At 34.2% G+C, this 23,810-nt stretch overlaps 3 protein-coding genes across 3 annotated transcripts in view; 1 reads left to right on the top strand and 2 right to left on the bottom strand.

The window, feature by feature from the left end:
* LOC126768416 (5'-3' exoribonuclease 1) overlaps positions 1 to 13,226 on the bottom strand; it is a gene marked incomplete at its 3' end in the record, with an annotated part of 19,034 nt that extends 5,808 nt beyond the window's left edge. The window contains exons 1-27 of the mRNA XM_050486444.1: positions 12,917 to 13,226; positions 12,476 to 12,702; positions 12,027 to 12,079; positions 11,774 to 11,934; positions 11,165 to 11,329; positions 10,647 to 10,929; positions 10,417 to 10,577; positions 10,097 to 10,201; positions 9,562 to 9,613; positions 9,400 to 9,481; positions 8,737 to 8,929; positions 8,329 to 8,502; positions 7,784 to 7,895; positions 7,318 to 7,496; positions 6,990 to 7,159; positions 6,443 to 6,589; positions 6,020 to 6,087; positions 5,557 to 5,768; positions 5,049 to 5,178; positions 4,373 to 4,500; positions 3,849 to 4,030; positions 3,538 to 3,736; positions 2,939 to 3,186; positions 2,586 to 2,723; positions 2,051 to 2,132; positions 1,151 to 1,234; positions 721 to 794 (exon numbers count right to left, since the gene is read on the bottom strand). Of these exons, the coding sequence (XP_050342401.1) occupies positions 721 to 794; positions 1,151 to 1,234; positions 2,051 to 2,132; positions 2,586 to 2,723; positions 2,939 to 3,186; positions 3,538 to 3,736; positions 3,849 to 4,030; positions 4,373 to 4,500; positions 5,049 to 5,178; positions 5,557 to 5,768; positions 6,020 to 6,087; positions 6,443 to 6,589; positions 6,990 to 7,159; positions 7,318 to 7,496; positions 7,784 to 7,895; positions 8,329 to 8,502; positions 8,737 to 8,929; positions 9,400 to 9,481; positions 9,562 to 9,613; positions 10,097 to 10,201; positions 10,417 to 10,577; positions 10,647 to 10,929; positions 11,165 to 11,329; positions 11,774 to 11,934; positions 12,027 to 12,079; positions 12,476 to 12,702; positions 12,917 to 12,991 (3,884 nt within the window). The remainder of the gene's footprint in view (positions 1 to 720; positions 795 to 1,150; positions 1,235 to 2,050; positions 2,133 to 2,585; positions 2,724 to 2,938; positions 3,187 to 3,537; positions 3,737 to 3,848; positions 4,031 to 4,372; positions 4,501 to 5,048; positions 5,179 to 5,556; positions 5,769 to 6,019; positions 6,088 to 6,442; positions 6,590 to 6,989; positions 7,160 to 7,317; positions 7,497 to 7,783; positions 7,896 to 8,328; positions 8,503 to 8,736; positions 8,930 to 9,399; positions 9,482 to 9,561; positions 9,614 to 10,096; positions 10,202 to 10,416; positions 10,578 to 10,646; positions 10,930 to 11,164; positions 11,330 to 11,773; positions 11,935 to 12,026; positions 12,080 to 12,475; positions 12,703 to 12,916) is intronic.
* A 491-nt stretch (positions 13,227 to 13,717) lies between these two features.
* Positions 13,718 to 15,356, top strand: LOC126768725 (uncharacterized). The gene is made up of 5 exons (XM_050487000.1): positions 13,718 to 13,956; positions 14,059 to 14,186; positions 14,258 to 14,470; positions 14,593 to 14,635; positions 15,179 to 15,356. Exons 1-5 carry the CDS (start codon positions 13,860 to 13,862, stop codon positions 15,280 to 15,282), a joined length of 585 nt encoding a protein of 194 aa, XP_050342957.1. The 5' UTR covers positions 13,718 to 13,859; the 3' UTR covers positions 15,283 to 15,356.
* Positions 15,357 to 15,407: 51 nt separating this feature from the next.
* On the bottom strand, positions 15,408 to 23,500 carry LOC126768641 (ATP-binding cassette sub-family G member 5). Its single transcript, XM_050486862.1, has 13 exons — positions 23,314 to 23,500; positions 22,267 to 22,384; positions 21,894 to 22,078; positions 21,362 to 21,424; positions 21,190 to 21,271; positions 20,976 to 21,107; positions 20,721 to 20,861; positions 20,236 to 20,443; positions 19,730 to 19,847; positions 19,563 to 19,656; positions 18,813 to 18,951; positions 18,391 to 18,576; positions 15,408 to 16,205 (listed from the first exon to the last, which is right to left on the bottom strand). The coding sequence occupies exons 1-13, from the start codon at positions 23,365 to 23,367 to the stop codon at positions 15,803 to 15,805; spliced, it is 1,923 nt and encodes a 640-aa protein (XP_050342819.1). The 5' UTR covers positions 23,368 to 23,500; the 3' UTR covers positions 15,408 to 15,802.
* Between the last annotated feature and the right edge of the window lie 310 nt (positions 23,501 to 23,810).

Raw genomic sequence — 23,810 nt, 5'->3', positions numbered from 1 at the left:
TGTCTGCTTGTGTCATGAGTTAGAGCATCGTGGTGGAATAAGATCCAAACCTTCTCCTCAAAAGGGAGGGAAGGCCCTGAGCCCAGCAGTTCATTTGTTACACTTTAGCGTGAGTTGAGAAAATGTAAATGATTAAATATTGACATAACATTGTTTTCTTAATAAAAACATTTCAAGTATTTTCCTTCCATTTGTCATTAACATGATAATAAAATAAATATCCAATACAAAACTATCCATAGCTGTAATGTAATTTACAGTACAGTTTATAAAAAAAATATTTTCAAAGACATACAATACAATACAATAACAGCCTGTTAATATCCCACTGCTCGTCTAAGGCCTCCTCTCCCTTTTGAGGAGAAGGTTTAGAGCTTATTCCACCATGCTGCACCAATGCGGGTTGGTAGAATACACATGTTGCAGAATTTCAATAACATTAGACACATGCAGGTTTCCACACGATGTTTTCCTACACCGTCAAGCACAAGATGAATTATAATCACAAATTAAGCACATGAAAATTTAGTGGTGCTTGCCCGGGTTTGAACCCACAATCATCAGTTAAGATTCACGCGTTCTAATCACTAGGCCATCTCGGCCATTTTTTGACAAGACATTTTTTTTAAAATATTTCATTAATTTTGCCAAATGATCGGTATTTTATTATGAATTTTATAGTTATTCTTGTATAAATAATATGTTATGATAATAACTCACTTATTCGGCGAGGAAGTACTTGGATAGTTGTTTTTAATGCGCCAACTCGAGTTCTGTTCTTGATGAGTTTGTGCCTATACATTAAAAGAATTACAATTATTTAATAGTAGTTAATATGATGCTACATAATTAATAAGAATAATACATAAAGAATTTTTAACCTTTTGTTTTTGAGTAAATATAGTCTGATAAAATCTAGAAAAATCTAGAGTGTGTGTAGTTGTAATATATATAAAAGAGGCAATGCATTTTCAGACCGCCATTTTGTGGTGGGAAGAAGGTAAAGTAATTAATACATTATTGGCGCGATTTGTGTTTTGTTTAATGAATTTTTAAGAGTAATTGAGTGAGAAATTTACATCATTTGTATGATTTATTGTTCCGTGTTCTATTTTTATAAAGACCTAATATATGCTAAATTTATAAATACCTTATTGTTCTTTTTGCTGGCTTCTGTTTCACTTTCGCTTATTTTGAGCAAGCTTCTAAGAAGATTTGTAGCGTTATCTTGCGGCTAAAATATTTGAAAAAATAATTTATAAACAGCTTTATAAAAAGGCTGTATTGAGCAAACCTATCTATCCCTTTAACACGTCCCACAATCGTTCCGTATTTCTAGTTTTATTGTCACAATTATTTCTGCATAGTCAATATATGTATAAGCCGAGTCAATAGATATAGAATAATCTAAAATAGCGGATTTTGCAAGTACATGCAATTACAGTAGTACAGTTAGCAAAAAGTAATACTATATTTTGTTTTCAGTTGCAGCAGATTGACTAGACGATTTTGTTTCATTAATTGAGTACTGATTTTGTCTATCTATTTATTGTGGTATATAGACATAATTGTGATAGATATACATTAATAGATTATATACAGTACTGACGCGTTTTGAGTTTAGATAGCAAGAGTGAGAATGTAAAAGAATATTCTAGATTATTTTCTCTATCGACCGAGTTATATATCATCTACAGAATACCTACAAGGCGAAGTAAATGGATCATCTAATAGTGAGTGTCACAACTCACCATAAAGTTAGACAACATTCCTTGTCTATGATCAAGCCGTTTACAAATCTTGATATTAAGCAGTGTCAAAATGCTTCAGTTGTAAATGTAGTAGTTAAATGGATTAGACTTTTATTATGTAATTCTTAGTAATGATATGACCCAGCCATTATGAACACCGTTACAATTATTAAGGCTTTATTTATAATTATTAGGGCTTTGTGCAAACCCATCTGAGTAGGTACCGCCCTCTCATCACATACTCTACCATCAACCCGCATTAAGTCTTTCAAAAATTATTAATGAAATGTAAAATGTACCTGAGGTGGTCTATTACTCATATTGTTGTTCGTTACGTTAGTCCGTTTCTCTGCGACAGGAGTCTTAAGTTCTCTCGGAGGACTGCGAAACACAAGTAATTAAGTAGATTTAATGTTATCTTTAAGTCATTCACAAATTATTATTTTTTTATATAGAATAGGAAGGGGGACGAGCGTATGGGCCACCTGATGGTAAGTGGTCACCAAACACCCTTAGACATTGGTATTGTAAGAAATGTCATCCATCGCTTACATAGTCAATGCGCCACCAACCTTGGGAACTAAGATGTTTTGTCCCTTGTGCCTGTAATTACACTGGCTCACTCATCCTTCAAACCGGAACACAACAATATCAAGTATTGCTGTTTTGCGGTAGAATATCTGATGAGTGGGTGGTACCTACCCAGACGAGCTTGCACAAAGCCCTACCACCAGTAATGTTCAACGAAAGCTTTCAAAAGAAAATCATTTTAATAGAAACATTTAAAATGTAGTGAAGTGGAAATGTAGTAAAGCAGTGTTTGTTTCGTGTTACCTATAACTAGCGAAGGCGGAGTTCTGCCCGTCGCGCCGCAGCACCGTGGGCGCGCTGTACGAGAACGGCTCCGTCTCGCTCACCGTCTCGCGCAGCTTCCGTCCGGCCGATATGTTGAGCAGGTTGTGCGGCATCGTCCTGATAGGAGAATTATAATTAATTTACATTTTTTTGGTCGTAAAAATAATAAATCATGCCCATTATTTGATTTAAATTAACGATTATTTAGATTAGATAAGCATGTGATATAGAAATACAGATATTGAATCTTTACTATTCCACTGAATGATAAGCGATTTTTTTTATTGACACACTCAATAAAATGTCAGTCGAGCAAAGTGTGGCGGCGGGACCTGTAGAAGCGCGGCTCCGGGAAGAGGTCGTCCCCGTGCGCGGCGGCGCAGGGCTCGTCCAGCATGACGAGGTAGGCGGGCTGCGCGTTGAGGCGGTCGGCCAGGCGCACGGTGTTGTGCGCGGCGGCGCGCAGCACGGCCGCCACGGTGCCGCGCGCGCCCGCCGCCGCGCCCGCCACGCACACCACGCGGTCGTACAGCCGGCACGCGCCCGCCTCCGCGCCCGCGCTGCCCAGCTGCAGCTCCGCCTGCGCCCCCCGGGGTTAACTCATATACGGCCCGCAGAACATTATACTCGGTTTGTAGCTGAACGAAAGATCTCTTTAATATTTATACTATTTTATTTTGTATTATTTCTGAGTCGGTGTCGTCAGAGGCGTCATTTTTTCGTTTTGTCCCTCGGTATGTAAATAGTGAATCATAAATATCTGGCAGATTTTTGCCTTTACCTTTTGTCGAGTAATAAATTTAATCCTTATTAAATTAATATATGTAACAGGGCAAAAAAGTATACGTTCCATTTTAGAGTCGTAAGTGCCTACATGATCAAAATATATTTTCATTTGGATGAAAGTAAATGCAAAATCCAAACATGCTACCTTATAGAGCAGGTTCCACTTGACGTGCAAGGTGACGTTCTTCTCCTGTCCCCTGAGCAGCTGCAGCTGTCGCTGCAGGTCGTCGCACAGCGCGCGCATCTCCTCGGGCTCCAGCGCCTCGGAGCCGCACTCGCGCCGCGCCGCCCCCGCGTGCGGCTGGCTCTTCAGCCACTGCACCACTTCCTGCGGCTTGTCCTTGCTGTCGAAATATACCATTCGTATTTTAGACGCGTACCTATTAGTTTATTAACATAGTCGCTGAGGCGCCAACTCTATCTCCACTTTAAACATTTTTAATACACATTCCCTACCCGACATCCTGCGGCCAGAGATCGCTCTCGAAGTACACGTCGCAGTTGGGCGAGTAGGCGAGCTTGTCGAAGAGGTCTGGGAACTGCTGCGCGTAGTTTTTGACGAGGTTCACGCAGCGCTCCGTGTACAGCCACGAGTTGTTTAGCTTGCAGCGTCGCGTGTATCCCGACACTTCTTGGTTCTGTACGTTACATTGCCTAATATTATATGATACTTTATAAGGCTCTTTACTCTTGCCCTTATTTGCGTAGTAGTTAAATAATAAATATTTCAAAAGACAGAGATACATATTTACAGAGTACAAAGCGGCTCTTAATGTTTTAAGCGTCATTGCAAAATATAAATCACAGCACTTAACGGTTTTCCATGTAATTAACATTTAAGTTTTCTTTTTTAGAAATCACACAGCCAATAACTATAATACAAAAAGAGATATGAAATTAGGTCTATGAAAAGCAATTCAAAAGCTATAAAACATAGTTTATGTTAAAAGATGTTTAATAATCAGTATTGACAAGTGAACCTTTTTATTAAACTTAAGGTTTAGCCCCACGTTGACTTTGCTTTGCCCCTCAGTAGGCAAGTCGTTTCGCTCGCCCAAGACAACCAGCACAGTACCCGTTATGCGGGACATCATCTGAGTTGATATGCCTGAAATATAATACATTATTGTTACATATTTTACTTACTATGTCATCGAGTCGTTCATTTTTATTTAGAATTATCGTTACGTACTCCTGTAATTTATTGTAAACTTACTATTTACCCGCTTTAATAGTATATTGAGACACGACCTGAGAGATCAGGCGCAGTTTAAACGTCTGTTCCAATGACAAGAGGAGTAAAGCAAATAAACAACTTTGGGTTTGATTTGACATGACATAATTGGTTGAGATTTAAAATATTCGGGCTGCTCGCGTGACGTGTGTCGTGTGTGGTGAGTCGTGTGTCGTTTGTGGCGAGTCGTGTGTCGTGTGTGGTGAGTCGTGTGTCGTTTGTGGCGAGTCGTGTGTCGTGTGTGGTGAGTCGTGTGTCGTGTGTGGTGAGTCGTGTGTCGCGTGTGGTGAGTCGTGTGTCGTGTGTGGTGAGTCGTGTGTGATGAGTAGTGTGACGTGTGTGGTGAATCGTGTGTCGTGTGTGGTGAGTCGTGTGACGTGTGTGGTGAGTCGTGTGTCGTGTGTGGTGAGTCGTGGTCGCACCGCAGGCGGCGGCGGCGTGGTGCGCGGCGCGGTAGGCGCAGACGGCGGGCTGCGCGCGCGGGCGCGGCTCGGGCTGCTCGCGCACGCACACCTTGATGCGCCCGCTGCGCAGCGTGTCCGCGCTCACCACCTGCCGACACCCGCGCGCTCACTCACTTCCAAACTACTATATAACAATCTACCCGACAATAACACCCCTATATCTTGCTTTCTTGGCCGCGATTCTTGACAATTTATTTATTTAGAATAAAAATTATTTTATGATTAAAATGTTGATCAATGTCGCATAGTCATGTTGTTACATGCGTCCTCGCACCTACTACTGTCGGGTTTGTTTGCTTCAATTTTAAATAAGTATTGCATGAGTAATTTACTTAAAAACAGGCATCACTACTGCGCCAATCCCGTTTAAGATAAGCGAATAAAGGGTATATCTATCTTATTATTATTTTTTTAATTACAGGTAGAAATAAGCTGGTTAAATATAGAAAAAATATCTGTCACTTACGGTGGCACGACAGCCGTAGTACTGTCCTGGCGTCAGCAGGAAGACGTGGTCACCGGGCGGGTAGGCCTGCTGCGGCGTGAGATACCTGGCGGGCGGGCGCTGCGCTCCCGGCAGCGTGGCCACCGTGGCCTGCAGCGCGTATCCGCAGCTCACCTCGCACCACTGCTCCTCCAGCGCCATGCTCACGTTGTCTTCCACCACGTACTTGTAGCCTGAACCATTGGCAACAAAACATTATTATGAATGAAGATCAAATATGTTATCGTAATCAAAGTATGATAGATTCCCCATAAATGTGGGAAAACTGAGCGATTTGAGTAAAAAAACATTTACGACGTTGTAACAATAAATAGTAAGACGCCTCTAACATGTAATTTTTAATTTTTACCTACAATTAAAGTGAACTAAAAAGCTTTATTAATGTTATATTCGTTACATTAGTTACATTACATTTTTATCATACCTTTCAAATTTAAAGCGTGAACAATAACGTTGACTTCTCCCAATTCTATGCCGAGACGATTCAAGTTGCTGTAAAGAGGTAATAGAATATATTTAAATAAAAAAAAACTGTTCAGAAACTATTTCAAATCAAGGGGCCAGTAGCCAGTTTGTATTATAATAATCTATCAAAGGTCTATTGAAAGTAGTCCCTTGATAAATTAAATCTACTCATCATAATTTACAAAATAAATATAACATTGTTTTAATAACGCAAATGTCTTATCGGCTTTCAATATTAATGACATAATATAGAGCATTATATAATATTAATGTTACAAATCAAACAAATTCTCTATGGGACTGACGTGTCTGTGTAGGACAAAAGTCCCTTAATTAAATAAAGAAAAAAAAAAACAAATTCTCTCTTAGCACAGATACATACTGTTCAATGATAGTTGACCGCTCAGATATCCACTGCTTGTGCAAGTTGCCAACATTGGGCTCTGTGGAGAAGTTTACACCATCCAGGTTGTTGTTCTGCTTGTCGATGTGGTGAAGACGAAACTTCTCATTTGATACTGATATCACTCTGCAAATGTATCATAGTTTTACAAATAAGATGTATGCTTGACAATCTTAAACTAAGCATAGGGTTATAATTTTTTTTTTATGGTATAGGTAGTTGGACGAACATATGGGCCACCTAATGGTAAGTGGTCACCAATGCCCATAGACATTGGTGACATTGGCCTTGTAAGAAATGTTAACCATCGCTTATTTCGCCAATGCGCCACCAACCTTGGGAACTAAGATATTATCTCCCTTGCGCCTGTAATTAAACTAGCTCATTCACCCTTCAAACCGGGACACAACAATATCGAGCACTGCTGTTTTGCAGTAGAATATCTGATGAATGGGTGGTACCCACCCAGAGGAGCTTGCACAAAGCCCTATCACTAGTGAAATTCTGATTTTTAGAGCCTACTCACTTGGCCTGTGTGAGATGCGGCCAGCCGACCCATATGATCTTGCCCAGGAGCTTCCGAGCAGCATCTTCTAGTAACGGGTCTGTGGTTTCGGTTGGAATTATTTCCACTATCATACTCTCGTTACGAGACGGTTGATCGAAAACCTTTACTTTGCATTTCTTTAGACTCGTCTGGAATTCAAAAATTAAATTTTTTTTTAGTTTTAACCAGGCCTTCATATTTTGACGAAATCATTTGTGTCCTATTAACCAAGGATCGAATTAAAGATTTAAAGAAACATGATACCAAACATTTTGTAATAACTTATTAACTTTATTTGTTTACATACCTTGTATTTCAAATGCCTCATGGTGGGGAAGCCGGGGTACAACAACTCTCTGTCCACATTAGGCAACATTCCCCTCTTGAGCTCGCTGGCAGGAACATCGAGCTCATTTCGCCAGACCGCTATTTCTTTCGCGTGATTCTCAAGTATGGGTGAGAAATAATCTGGTGCAACTTCTAGACCTGCAATATATATATTTTTTTACCTTTTTCCTTATTTTATTTAATTATTATATGCATTATTTTATGCCTCTCCTAAGTCCTCTTAAGTCTTTAATAAAATACTATTATTTTTTTCTATTTAATCTAGAGATCAGTTAGACAACGGGACTATAATAAATATTATGTCCCTTGTGCCTCAAATGTGCCTACTCAAAATATTGTTGCTTGAAAAAAAAAAATGAGTTGGTGGAACCTAACCTGACAAGCTAGAATAAAGTGTTTATATTTTCATTTCAATATTAACCCACCTAAGTTTTCAGCAGTCCTTGTATATACAAGCATAGGTCCGTGTGTGTTGCGTTTCAATTCCTCTTCTGTTAATCTCTGATAGCAAGGAGCCATTGCTGATAGAAGGTTTGTCTAAAAACAAATGATTTGCTATATAATAAAAAGTATGATTTGTATACAACAATGTATTAATGAGATTTTGATTTTTACTGATAATAAAATCTGGTCGACAGTGTCGCCGGTCTGTTGCTAGCTTATAAAGCTGCAAACGCCGAAGTCCTGAATTCAAACCCGAGGTTGGTTATAAAAATAATGTTTTTCTGTCAAGGAATTCTCACTAGCAGCCAGTTTATACGCGGGTAGTATGAAAATTGCCATGTCTTTGAAAGCACATAAAGCCATTGGTCTTTTACTTGAACTCACTCCAATAGTGTCGGATGCAACCCTATCGGATATGAGAGTGAGGGGGATGCTTCCATGTTTACGCAGACATTTGAGCAATATAATAGCTCCGTTTGAAATGTCCACTGTAGTCGAAATCAACACTCGAAGATTGAGTACTTGCCTCATCAATGAACGGTATTAGAACTACAGCCTCCCAGCTGTTCTTTTTGCCATTGAGGTCAGTTTCAAACAGTACTGGGTAGTAGTGGACGATGGGAGAATCTTCATCTGTCATCAGATCATGAAACGGTGTTGGCAGTAAATGTTTGCTTGCTGCTGGCAACACCGCTAAAAGCTGCAATAAGCAATAATTCTTATTAATTCTTAATATTATATTGTGAATGGGAAGGAAGGGGATTTAAGATCCCTTGATCCAGATCCTAGGCTACCTATTATTACGATTGACTCATTAGTTTAATTAGGTAACAAACAGACAAACAGAGTTACGTTGGACTTTCTTTACCTCTATTTTTATTTCAATATTAGTATAAATATTTAGTGTTTAGATAGTCATAAAGAGTATTATTACTTGTTCAAAAGGCTTGAATGGTTCACCAAGTTCGAATTTTATCTCAAGATTCTTGAATCCTTTTATATCTGAAATGTATGGAGCGTAATGGTGTGGATAGTACCAACACCAAGACGGACAACCCTTGTAGTAGTAGAAGAGATTCCACTGTATCGCTTTTACGTAACCTTCTGCTTGATCTGCTAATACTTCACTAAAAAGCAAATATTATTGTAAATATTTTTGAATTTTTGATCTTAGCCATCATTAAAGTAAGATTCCAGTTTTTTCCTTCTAATTTTTACAAATCACTTGTATACTAAAATATAGTATATATTATTATTAAAGAAAAAATAATTATAGTATTATATCCTACTAAAGTTACAACATGAAATTTACTTATGTAATTTTTGTACTGTATATATTATATAAATAGCTAAAATCATTTAGTTGTTCATAATGTTACCAAATGAGAAAAACTATATTTTATATGTTATACAAAACTATAACATGTGGGCCACATGGTGATAAGTGGTCATCACTAACCATAGACATTGGTGCCATATGTAATAATAAACAAAACTTACAATTGACATTGAGAACTAAGATGTTACGCCATTTGCAATTAGTGGGCTATAACTTTACTCAGACGTTTCTATTGCAAATTTACAAATATGTACTTACTCTGTTACTTTAGAATAGTCCAATTTATTCATATAATAGTCCTTCTTGTGTAATGTAAACTCCATTTCGATATTCGCTTCCTCTATAAATATAAAGCAAATTATGATTGACGTTGACACAGATGTATTAATCTACATAATATCATAAATAGTACTCATTTACCATCACTTGTTTCTTCATAGTCTGAGTCAATTCCATCCACGTCATTCATTAGCTATAATGGAAGAAAGATAAAATAATTATTTGAACAAACATGCGCTATCTATATAACATTTAAAATATTTCATGTTTCAATTCATAGAAAAATATTTCCATTCTGATCTTGAGTAAAGTTTTTTTTTTGTTACCTTGCTGGTTTCTTTAATAGTTTGGTATTAAAAAAGGCTTCAGCAAAAGCAATGGTTATTTTTGCTGAAGCCTTTTTTTCCGTTATCTGCTTCCACATTATGTCACCATGATCTAAGTCTAAATTATAATTCTGTGTTTGACCGAATCTAATGATGATAATCAGATAATTATTATGAATATTATTTTTATAATTTCGAAGCCTGCTCCATACCATACAACAGCATTTATATACAATTAACATTTGAAATAAATCCAGAAACATATGTGTAATATATGAATACTTCACCTTATAATCATGAAAGACTAATAACATAACAAATAAACAAATATATGATAAAGGAACACTTACCATATCTTGCGTAGCATTAATAAGAGCTTGCAATTCGTCATCAGGTTTGTTAGCCTTTATATCATCTACATTTACATTAAATGTTTCATCATTGTTCGGTTTATACTGTGAAAATTAATGTCAATTTTTACCGACAATTAAGATTAAATTCCGATGACCTTATTGTATTAACATTGTTAGAAATTAAGGTATACTTTATTTAAATTCTAAATTTAAAAAATCAAATATAGGTATCAAAGGTACCTATAAAATTGAGAAAGAATGCCATTCTAATTCGCAGTAATTGAAATATATTACCGTGTTAATTTTTTTAAACAAACCTCTTTTCTCTCCATAGCATTAGGTCTTCTACCAGTCTTTGCTTCAAAATATTTGAGATCTGCATATGTATCTTGAAACTTCTCTTTATCTATTTTTGCCAATTCCTGCATAAATATCTCAAATCTCGCTAAATGCAGATCTCCCGCTTCATTTATATACCCTTAAAATAGGAACAGAATATAAGTGTTGTATCACATATTTTAAAAACTCAATTGCAGAATTAACATACCGTCCAAGGTTGGAAGAACAGTCATATATGTACTATATAAAAGAGGTAATGCCTCATTACTGATATGCATATTTGGCAAATGGGGTATAAAATCATTGCCAACTAGGAAGCCCATTAGCACCCAATCATCAACAATTTTTTCTATATCATATTCGAAAGGTAACTTGTCCCTAATAGATATAAATTCTTGCTCTAAGTATTCTCTTAATAATGATAAATGGAGAAGATAGAAATTTGTTTCTTGAGGACTTGCTGAGCGCTGTGTTGTTCTTCCAAATTTCACCTTTAAAATTGCATATTATAATTGAGAATGATATTCATGCATTATGAGATTTTCAATGTACGTTAAAATAAAATGTGAGGAATATTATGCTTGTTTGTTATTCTTTGTTTCAATAAAAAAAAATTAACAGATTAGACAATCAATAAAAACAAAAAATTACTAATAAAAAAATATGCATATATAAATATGAAGATGTATAACTAGAATGATTTGCGAAGAGTCTTCACTAACTCACTTCCTCTCTCAACAACGCAAAGTGTGGTTCATGTGTGCACATGCCCAGCATTATGAGATCTGCATCTAAACCATAGAGGCAATGGCGTGTGTTTGGATTATAATCTGGCTGGGAGCGAGACCAACGAATGTAATCCATTATCTTATGTTCTCCTTCACCAGGGGTCTGTGATAAAATACAAATAAAAAAAAAATCACATTGAATAAGAGATGTTTGTTCTTTATAAACATTTCACAAAAACATGAATTTATGAAACTCTTTATTACTGCTTGGCTATGGCTATGGTTTTTCTTGTCATATTAGAACTAATTGACTCATAAGTTAATAATTCAAACTCTTTCAAGAGTTTTCTTAATTACAAATTTAGTTTTTTACTTAGGGTATATATAAATTTTTTAATGTAAAAAATGTTACCTTTGTTCTATAACTTCAATGTTAGAATTTTATAATATTATTATAGTGATATTAAAATTTACTGAGATCAACAAATTCGAAACTACTCAACATCGCTCTTGCTTATTTTTTAAATTAGAATTTTGTTCTTATCTTTATCTTTTTGTTAGCATTCTGCGTTCTAGTATAGGCATAATATTCTATAGATTGACTCACCTCATGTCCAGATAATATAACTTTGACATCTGACCACAATGGATCACTTGAGATTTTATCCTTAACAAAATACTTGAGCTGTTCATGTAAGCGTGCCATAAAAACTGTTCCCGGTGTGATACAGTTGCTATCAAATCTTTTTTCAGTAGGTAACACCTCGCCTAAAATTAAATAAGATTCTTTGTAGCTCTACTTCCACATCTGTAAACTTACAACATGTTCATGCTTTTGAAACTTTAAAAAGTTCTAATACCTTTTGCTTTTGCTTTTTCTTCTAAGCTTTCAGCTTCCCTTGCTGATCTAAATCTAAAGAAAAAATACAAAACATTTAAAATATTTAATTAGTTTTAGTAATATACTGTAAATAATTATTATAATTGTACATAGTATACAATTGTATATATGTGTGTATTTAAAACTTCTTTTATTGCAAACTTGAATGTAGAAGCTGTATGTATGTAAAAGCTAAGTAAGAAACAGCTAATAAAAATTCAAACAACTAAAGTAAGCTGGAGCTCTAGTGCAAGTCATACACTTCAGGCATAGAATAAAGATGTAACAGAATTTTATTAGACAAGTCTCCTACATCATAGTTTTCATTCCCCACAAAGTACAAAGTGAATTATAAAAACAAATTAAGTGCTCAGTGGTGGTACCAGACAAAAGCTGATTTCCTACACAAAAAAGGTAAAATTATTCAACCTTCTTCCTCTTTGTTGATTCATTTTCGCTCTTGGAGCTACACCATCAATTGCCATAAAGAATAGTTTTTTAGGCCTTATTATTTGGAATAGAATACTAATATAATGGAAGATATCTTTGAATATCTTTTCTTCAGTGATACGAAAATGTGGATTAGAATCATCTGGATGGGAGCAATTGTGTATGATTCCATTCATATCCAAATACATATTGTCAAAATCGGGTATCTGGAAAAAGATAGCGAACATTGCTATAATTTGAGAATGTAAGGTATTTTAATAAAAAATATTGATAAATTATTAAAGACATTTTTTTAATAATATCATAAAACAATAATAAAAACGTTTAGTTATCCAAAATATGCTGACTTATAACAATAGATTCCCTTCAATTATTTAAAGCATAAAGTACAACAATATTAAATATATGAAAACAACATACCTGATATTGTTTAACCAACTCATTAAGGCACGGATACCTTTCACTGGTGTATCTAAAGAATTTCGGTACTCCCATTTTATTAAAACTTCAGCAACAATTACAAAAATTAAATTATGAATTATCACAATTCAAAGCTGGTAGCTGAATAACCTAGTTTCAATATTTAGCTATAGATCATTTAGTTTAAATCGTCTTTGATGATAACAGTATTATTTTTCTTATGTCCTTCCAATATGAATAAAATAATGATTTTAAAAATTGCAACGTTTATTCAGACAATAAAATTATTAAAAAAATAAAAATGATTTACTTCACCAGTAGAAAATTGGTTATTCATAACAGATAAGAAATAAGAAAGAATAATGACAGGTTGACAGGACAGGTAGTAATCAACTATAGTAGGTACAGTATGGTTCTTCCATAGGGAGCTTATATTATTCTATTGATTTATTTTTAGTTTTTAGATACACAAAACTAAACAAATTAAATTATATTATTGAAGATAAGATTTATTTTTCGTTAGTTCTGAATTAAATTATGCAACTACATTCTTTTTTATAATATGTGCAGATACATTTAAAACTAATAAATATGTCATAAGCAAAGATCTATCTTATAATTTTATCTTATATATTAAATTATATAATAACAGCTGTTAATACAACGAAAAAATAAATAGGTAGAAAACAATTATCAACATAGGAGAGAACAAACTAGGATCCGTGTTCTGTTTAGAAAATATTCTGTATCTGGCGATTGTGCCTGACTGTGACGTTAAATAAATTGTAACAATTGTGAATTGACAACTAAAGTCGAATCGAGCTATTGATGTTGATTTCAGAAAAGTCGATAAAGAATATTATCTTAATATTTAATTACTATTTTTTTTGTACCGTATCTTTATTTAAATCTTGTTATTTCTTAAAATTGATATCCTAGTAACATGGAAGGGGATGAACTTAGTGGTGATTTGGTTAGATTGGATAATGGCTTTCTAGTCGATGAGGAGACTTATGTTGTAAACTCCGACGATGTTTTGGGTAAAAATTGATTAACTATGTACTAATTAAAATTATATACTGAATATAATTACTATTTATAATTTGTAATGGCTGTTTATTAATAACTAAATGGTTTTATAGAACAAGAAGAAAACAACTCTGATTCTAATAGTGGTGGAAAAAATGCTCCTCTTCGCGAACAGGATCGATTTTTACCTATTGCAAATATAGCGAAAATCATGAAAAGGGCAATTCCAGAAAATGGAAAGGTATGCACATATATTTTTGATTTGAGTATGTCTAGTAACTGTACTTTGTTATATCTTATGTCATTTTACAGATTGCAAAAGATGCTAGGGAATGTGTACAGGAATGCATTTCAGAATTTATATCTTTTATAACAAGTGAAGCAAGTGATCGTTGTCAGATGGAGAAAAGGAAGACTATCAATGGAGAAGATGTGTTATTTGCAATGAATGCTCTGGGCTTTGATAATTATGTTGAACCACTGAAGTTGTATCTTAAAAAGTACAGAGAAATTGTTTTGTCGCCTGTAAGTGTTATTTAAGAACATTAATTTTTACAACATAAATATTAAAGTAATGTACACAATAATAATAATAATAAATCAAAAATAAAATGTATATTTTGATGATATATTATATTATATTTCAGGTAACTATCAGCAAGTTAAATAAAACAATAGTCTTATATGGAAGTAAGTATATATGTCCTTTCATAATCATTTTATTAGCCTTATCAATAGTTAATCCTTACCTAATTTCCTTGTATAGTTGATGATCAATGTAAATAACAATAGTGTTTGACAAATGCCATAGGCTAAATTTGTGTTTTTACAAAAGCTTAAGAATTAGTATATGTGCTTGTTCACTTATTTATTCGTATACTTTTTATTCATCAAATAATACTGAAGAATAATTAAAAGCCTTTTGAGATTTGGCACCATTCTCGCTTGCACATACCAACAGTTTTAAACATGTGATATTAGTATCTTTATAAAAACAATTCAAGTCTATAGAAATAATTGTGAAGAAGACACACAGTTTAAGAATAACTATAATTTTCAATATTTGTATAATGTAATGTAAATACATTAAATAATAATTTCATCATAGTACATATGTATGTAGTAAGATGAAATTACAATTCTGTCAAATTAGTCTAATGTACTACCATTGATTGTAAGACTAAATTTCCTTTATAATTGCCATCATTAATATGACAAACTATTTTTTCAAAGGTGATGGAACACAATGCGTTTCGAGTGAAAATGAGAATGAAACACAGACAGAAACTGTTATATACAGCTATCCTAAAGTTATTGGAGATTTTACAATTACTTAAACTTAATATGGAACAATAAAGTGGTGTTAACATTAATTCATATTTAAGTAACCAATAAAGGTTTAGATAGAAACTATTAAATAGACATTATCTCTAAGGAATTGTGGTATACTTTATATAAATAAGAACCTATTTGATAATGAGAACTCTTTTACATGAATTCTTCTATTGTAATAAATAAAACTAACTTGCAGTGGTAAATGGGAGTTATTTAATTATGTATTGATTTTTAATAATAAAATAACCAAATTGGTTTTATTTTGTAATTTATTTCATTAAAATATATGTATTAAAATTATTATAATTATCTTATACTTTATATTGAAGAATATATTTTTAAATACAAGTAGAAAAATAAGCTATAAACATTATGTACTTTTATTAAATTTACATTTTATCATGCAGAATTGTTAAATGTACTAAATTTTAATTTGACTTACACAATATACTGGGATTCACATAATTTTAAACTGGGCACTCAAACGACAAATGACTGCCTATTAATAATTTAAAATGAAAACTATTCTCTAAATTTATCAGCAATATACCCAGGCAAAGGCATTAGATACAAGAATTTATTAAAAATGATTGTGCCCAGAGAAAACGCAAAGGAAATGCCTAAATTAAAATCCAAGTTGAAATCACCAGTTTGATAAATATCGCCACCAAAATTCTTCGCAGTAAATCTCTCTGTTAAAAATGCCTTGCCACTTGGGTATCTACAATTGGCATTAGAATTACTATTTAAATTAGAGGAAGTTTGGATGAGATTAGTGATGGCAGTGCAGTTTTCTTCAGCACTGTAAGGAAGACTGTTGAATATTGGTTGCTTAAAAATATTTCTGTGAAGGAAAATCGAGGCATATCTTGTGTGAGTTAGGTAGGTGAGGTAGAATAACCATTCTTCATAGCCTTTGTATGATCTGGAAAAAAAAATAGTTAGTTACTTTATTTGACAGTACGCCTGAAGGATATGTAGTATGTATAAGTACCCTACACCGGATAGCCTAACGGCCCTCAATATAATATATATATTGTTAGCGATTATCTGTAAACAATTATTAGCTCTGGCAGCACACACGTCGTAGCTGTCAAGGAATTCTTTTATGCGCGGTTACCGCGATAATTGTTATCTGTCCAGGATATGACTATCGATATGGTCTATAAATGATTTTTATCGCATAATTAGCTACTTGTATTTAAAGGTAAACAAGAATAATAGTGGTAGTAATATATGAGGTTCATTTTGTTGAATAATCACATTATATTTTCCTTTTTGTAAAAAAAAAATGATAGCTTGTCTACGAAATATTCATAATATCGACTGCCTCGTTGGTCTAGTGGCTAGATTATGGTCGCAGACCCCGAGGCCCTAGTTTCAATTCCCAGGTCGGGCCAGTAAAAAGTTATTGGATTTTTCTGTCGAAAATTTCCAGTAGCAGCTCGGAGTCTGGAAGTGTGTACACTCCCTTGCCTCGGAAAGCACGTAAAGCCGTTGTGGACCAACGGCCTGAACTCTGTCCGGTCGTGTTGGATTGCCGTCCCATCGGATTATGAGAGTTTAGGAATACAACAATAACAAGTATATCCTGGGATATATATATACATATCATGGGACATTTTTCACACATGGCCATCTGATCCCAAATTAAGCTTGTACAAAGCTTGTGCTATGGGAACCAGACAACTGTTATACTACATATACTACTTTTCTTTTGTAAATACATAATTATATAGAAAATTACACCCAGACTCAGAACAAACAGACATGTTCATGCACACAAAAGTCTGTCCTGGGTGGGAATCGAACCCACAACCTTCGGCGTGAAAATGCAAGTATCTACCAACCACGCCAACCGACTCGTCGAAATAGTGAGTGTACCTATGTTTGCGCACATACTTGTGCACTATAATATGTCCTGCGCAGTCGGCTAATCTCTCTTGAGATCGGCCACCGAAATCGGTCAGGAGGGCATTATCGTTATTATTATATCGACTGTAATACCTATATAAGTAGTGCCGGATTAAGCAAGCGTGGAGCTCGTAGCAAATTCTTTCGAAAGGCCCTTAATCTGCTATGAGTTCTTAAGTATAAAATGTCAATAAGATTATAAAACTTTAAAGATCGAGCCACAGAATTTTCAATAAATAGAATACGTCATTAGCTCCTCCGCACCACCAAAGCATCGTGACAAAAACAATGCGTTCAAATCTTAATAATTTATTTGAATTTTTATATGGCCTTTAGTTGTGCCTAACTTTAATTGATTTGTCAGCCGTCAATATAATGATGTACTGACGACCATTTTGTCTGTATTATAGTGCAAATGTCAGCTGTCAATATAATCATGTCCTCCTGACGACCAGTTTTGTTAAAAATATTAGGTTACTTCTGAGCTCGCGGCCTCGCCCGCAACCCGACTTAGGCTCGTCGGTTTGGGGGCCCGTGGCAATTAGCCAGCCTTGCCACCCTATAGTTAAGCCACTGTATGGGTTACAATGTTGTGGGTAATTAATCGTACAGTATATTACTATACGCCCTGTTAGGCTCTGACAAGTACAAAAACCCAGAGATGAGATTGGCCTAGCAATTTAGAATAGTTTTGATAAGAAACTACCAATTGACTACTGAAATTTGATTCTACACAATTTTTTAATACATATTTCAAAGCTTATATTTGTTACAAAGTATTATTATAGGAATAGCTAATGTTATATTTTATAAATGGTGTTCTTTAAATTATGTTTATATTTTATATTTATTTATCTGTTTCTTGGTTATGCATTCTGTATCTTGTGAAGAGATAAATATATATTGTTTGTATCACTCTATTAGGCGGATAATATTTTCTATGAATTGTTTATTCTTAGCGTATTTTTCAACGATTTACCTCATAATCTTTAATAGCGTAAAACTTGCTCAGACAGGACCAAGTTGTTATGTTATGTAAAGGCGCTATATTTTTATTGGCCAACTGTGTGCAGAGTGCGAGATTTTTTACATATTCGATCATCATTCGTCAATGATATCGAAAAAACTACTCGCACTCACACTAGGCTCACAGATTAATACTACACTGTACGATGAAAGATTTAGGTTCAGGTCACCTTAAAACTCCACTCGCCAACATGATGTATATACAGGAGATGTAGATGTTTACGATGCCAGCAATAAGGCCATTCTTGACGAACATCATGACAGCGATGGCTTGTTGCTCCGCGAAGATGTAGCTCGACCAGAGCACCAGTGCGAAATATATGTAGTCCAGATTTTCAGATATTTCACCTAGGATTCTGGTTCAAACATAACTATTAGTTACTACTTTCAACGGACATGTATATATTTAAATTATTTGGATTTTACCACTAAAACGGGCGTATACCAGATACGTATAGGAAGTACAAGAAAAGCATTAAGTATTGGTCTGTATACGAAAATATATACCAATTTCTATTTTAAATATATAATCGGATAGAGGTCACCACAAAATACAAATAATATGTATATGAATTTATATAATAATACATACGGATATATAATAGCAGCGGAGGCGAAAGTTGTAACAAATGAAAAGGGCAGCGACACGAGATTCCACGCGAGCAGGAGGCTGGCACCGCTGTACAGACCTTCCTGGGATTCCTGGTAGTAGCGTGTTCTGTACGGGCCGTCTAAAACCACAAACCCATTTTATTGTAGAGTTATTTGTAAATTAAATATTTATAAATTTATATTTATCAGTATGTTTATAAATTTATATTATTTTAAGTCTAGGTATATTATGGTCCGAGACTAACAATTTTATTACTGTTTACTAGGATTGAGTTCGTAATTTAGGATTGTATCAAATTTCGTACTTTGTTTTTCGTACACTTTATGTATTACATTTTAAATGGGTCAATTGGGCGAAGCTTAAGATTTGTTTTTGACGTTTAGGGACAACAGACTAAGCACACATTAGGAATTTATTCTAAATGAAATCACAAACAACAATAATTATTACGCGCACCATGGCTTCTTATGGTCTGTAAAAAAGCCATGCCAGAGAAATTCCACATTAAGGTACAAACTTACGTTACAGTTTAACTTTCTATGTCTTATCTAAAAATGTTGACTTCGTCTTTATAGTCAGTCTAAGTAGGACATTGTCTTATATATATACACCTACATATATAAAACAATGAATATAAAATTATGATGTATTTATTGTAAATTGGAGGAGAAATCGAGACCAAACTAATATGACGGTAAAACCCCTTAGTGTTCGATAAGTTTCACTTACATAAGCAAATTGTGTTCATAATACTAATAAAGTACGTTCCGACCATAGCGTTGAAGATAAGTCCACTTTTCGTAATAAAAGCTCGCTGAAAGTCCTGCAACATGAATTAATTATTAGAAAAATGGTGTAGAAAAAAAGCAGTATAACTTGTTTCAAAATCGAATTACCTTAGATTCGTTGTAGAAAATCCATAAAATTAGGAAATATATGGGTAAGCTTAATAATCTCATTGACATTTGTTTCAAGCCGTGTTTCTTCAAATTGAAAATCGATGCGAGCATTCTCCTAAAAAAAACATCTATGACAATTACATATCATTATTTAGTCCTTGTTGTGTTCCGGTTTGAATGGTGCACTTGTGTAACTACAGGCACAAGGCACATCTCAAGGTTGGTGGCGCATTTGCTGTGAAAGAAATGGTTATTATTTATTACCACGCTAATGTCTATGGGCCGTGGTTGTTTACACTGGCTCACTCATCCTTCAAACCGAAAGACATCAGCTGTTGTACTGCTGTTTTGCGGTAAAATATCTGATGAGTAGGTGGCACTTACCCAGGCGAGCTTGCACAAAGCCCTACCAGCAGCCAGTTTACCATCGATAGCAATTTTTTGCCCACGTGCCAACGTATTTTTATAAAAAGAAAAAAAATGTTGTAGTGGATGAAACTTACAAATACAACATCCATATAATCCTCACGCCCCCTGGCTTGCCATAGTTCATTTGAACTTTATTAGGGTTAATGATCCGGCTGTGTTCTGTGAGATTGCCCTGCATCATTGCTTGACCTTCTACCTTAAACTTTTCCACCAGAGCTGCTATCTGATGATTAGACTCTATGAAGCGTTCTCGTGAACGTCTGTCTACTGTTGATAGGCATACTGGAAACATATAAATAGTATATACAAAAGTACTTTTTAATCCCATGCTATGTATGATTTGACCCAATCTTATTTACCCAGTTCTAAAATCCAAATAATCAAGAACCTCAGCCTTTTTATCTGGGCCTTATATCAAATATAACCGATCTTAAGTAATGACCTTGAGTAATGTGCATCAATTTATATGTTTAATTAAGTATATATTCGTATGTTATTTAGATATTTTACGAAAAGGTAATGACATTGATGACAATTTAATCAACATAATAACACGTACAATAATACATTAGAGGATTCTCCAACTGTGGGCAAGGAAAGCCGATGCTACCGAAATAGTCCAATAAGTTTCTTGTTGGCCCCGCGTACACCACGTCTCCGAGACACAAATACACCACTCTATCTAGGAAAGGAAAAACATCTGGAAGAGAAAAATTTAATTAAAAACAATTGAAGATTGAAATAACAGATATCTTGTAATTAATATTAAATAAATAAATATCCTATTCTATCTTTTATAGTATAATTCAAGTACCTGATCTAGGTTTTTCCATTGTAAGTATGATAGTAGTTCCGTATTTCTTAGCGGTATTTGAAAGAATCGATATAACTAAATATGTGTTCAAAGGATCCAAATCCCAAGTCGGCTCATCGAGAAGTAGAATTACTGCAATTATTTTGAAAATATTAAACTAATTTATCGTAATAATAAATGTGTAAATATTATTTCTTTGTTAAATAAATCTTACATGGATCTCGAATGAGTTGAACCCCAATTACTAATCGTCGATATTCGCTCTTCGTTAAGCTTGTTACACATTTGTTGGCAACCTGTCATCAAATTAAAATGCGGTAATTCTTATTTAGTAAAAATATTATCACGTGTCAATACTCCATAGAAGTAATTAAGAGAAAATATACCTGAGACAAGGCTAAATCCGCCATGACTTGTTTTACTTTTGACGACTTTAAGTATCCAGAAATCTGTGAAAAAAAAATAGATAAATAAGCGCTAAAGTAAAACATAATGTTAGTATGATGCAGCCGAGAAGCGTCCGTAATGAATTAATTTCCCTTTGGTTATAAAATTATTGGATGCTAGAACACTATCATCCAGTTATCGATTCTTAGCCAGGTAAAATTTTCTTGGGTGGAACAATACGATATTTTTTTGAAAACCAACTCGAAACACCTGCTGTTTATTGAAAAGTTGGACAAAGAAACTATCGATAACTTATTTTATGTCAAGTACATAATTTTTTAAAGAAAATCTTTACTGATAACAATATTTTATTAAAACGATGTGTATTTTGATCTACCATTTTAAATAAACAAAATATATATGTATATATATAAATTATTATATATATATATAAAATTAGATAATACATACAAATCAATGAATAAATAAATATTATATCTTAGACTATCAGCTCTATTAATTGTCCTTCACCTTAGTCAACGACAATGCCAGGGTTTGTTGAACACTGAGACCAGGAAGGAGCTTAGTAGAATGTCGGACCAGTGCACAGGTGCTTCTAAATTGATCCTCTTCCAAAGGTACTCCTTCAAGGAGTATGTGACCCTTGGAGGGTACTCGGCGGCTTATGACATCCAGAAGAGCGCGTTTACCGCTACCTAGTCAAAAGAAAGGTTGTCAATATTATGTGATAATAATTTTTTACATAATAATGACTATATATATGGTTTCTTGTAGCAAAATTTATTATTTAATCACATTTTATAACTAATTTTAGATTTTGCATAATGTGCACATAACTAGATGTATTATAATATATAGTTAAAAATTACATTGTTTGGGTTACCTTTGGAACCAAGAATGGCTGTCACTTCTCCGCTATGCGTAATGAATGAAACATCCTTTAATATGACGCCGGTCTTCACGCCGCCTGTCAAGCGCTGAAAGAAGCTACCCGGCTCTACCTATAAAAATACTCTTATGTATAACAAAAGCCTCTAAAATCCCTAGTAGTTGTTTTATTATATTCTTCCAGTGCTTTGTTGTTTATTTTTGTTGTCTTTGTTGGTTTTGAATTTATATACCTATATATGACACATATTCATAAGATACAGGCGGCCTTACGATGTACGTAGGTACTCCGTCCCCACTTAGAAATGAGATATTTTTTAACAGAACAATACAGTAACTGCCTGTTAATGTCCCACTGCTGGGCTAAGGCCTCCTCTCCCTTTTGAGGAGAAGGTTGTGGAGCTTATTCCACCACGCTGCTCCAATGCGGGTTGGTAGAATATACATGTAGCAGAATTTCAATGAAATTAGACACATGCAGGTTTCCTCACGATGTTTTCCTTCACCGTTAAGCACGAGATGAATTATAATCACAAATTAAGCACATGAAAATACAGTGGTGCTTGCCCGGGTTTGAACCCACGATCATCGGATAAGATTCACGCGTTCTAACCACTAGGCCATTTCGGCTTCTCATCAAGTTGCATCTCGGCAAGTGTATTTGCACCTCGCAAATACACTTGGGTCCCCTTGGTATCTCCTTTTTTATCCTATACAATCGACATCAACGGGTGCGAACCGCTAAGTACAATTAAAAAATATACAAAATGAAGTTTATGTATTATTTTGATAAATATGTGTTTCAAACAAATTAAACATTTGTAGTTATTAAGATAATATCAACAATTTTTAAGTTATTTATCTTATAAATACCAACATTAATACAAAAATAATAATATAAAAAATTTGTTGGTAAATGATAATGTAAGTAATAGAAAATATTTAAATAAAGAATGCTGAATACAATACAATATTATGTTTTACAGACAAATATCATTTCACTCCCACACTATAAACTTCAAACAAATGCAGGTATACTTACTTGTCCCGAGTGGAAAACATTACATAACTCCAATGTGTAGTCACTTCCGATCATGTTTACAGATTATCACTTCGATACTATACTAAAATATCTTGAAATAATGAAAAAAATGATTTAAAAATAAAGCAATCACATTTCAGAATAATACAGCCTCCTTGTATAAATATTATCGCAAACTAACTTAACGTAGGCAACTTCAAACTTTAACTAACGATGGCGGCGTTGCCAATTCTCTTCGTTACTAACTTCTGTTCACTAACTGTACTTGACAATAACTTTGTATAATCACCAAACTAATTTACTTTCTATTTCAATGGCTTAAGGTTTTAAATTGGTTGTCAACGTAAGAACAAGTGTATTTAAATGGAAGCTCAACATTCATAATTTTTATTAATAATGACAGTAAAAGAAGGCCTCATATAAATAATAATAAAAAAAAACACACACTTCGTAAGACATTATTTAATTGTCCCATTGCTGGGCCCACTGCTCCTCTC

Source organism: Nymphalis io, chromosome 5 (genome assembly GCF_905147045.1).
Source record: "Nymphalis io chromosome 5, ilAglIoxx1.1, whole genome shotgun sequence".
In the NCBI taxonomy this organism is placed as follows: Eukaryota; Metazoa; Arthropoda; class Insecta; order Lepidoptera; family Nymphalidae; genus Nymphalis; species Nymphalis io.
This window is presented reverse-complemented; position numbering and strand designations above follow the sequence as displayed.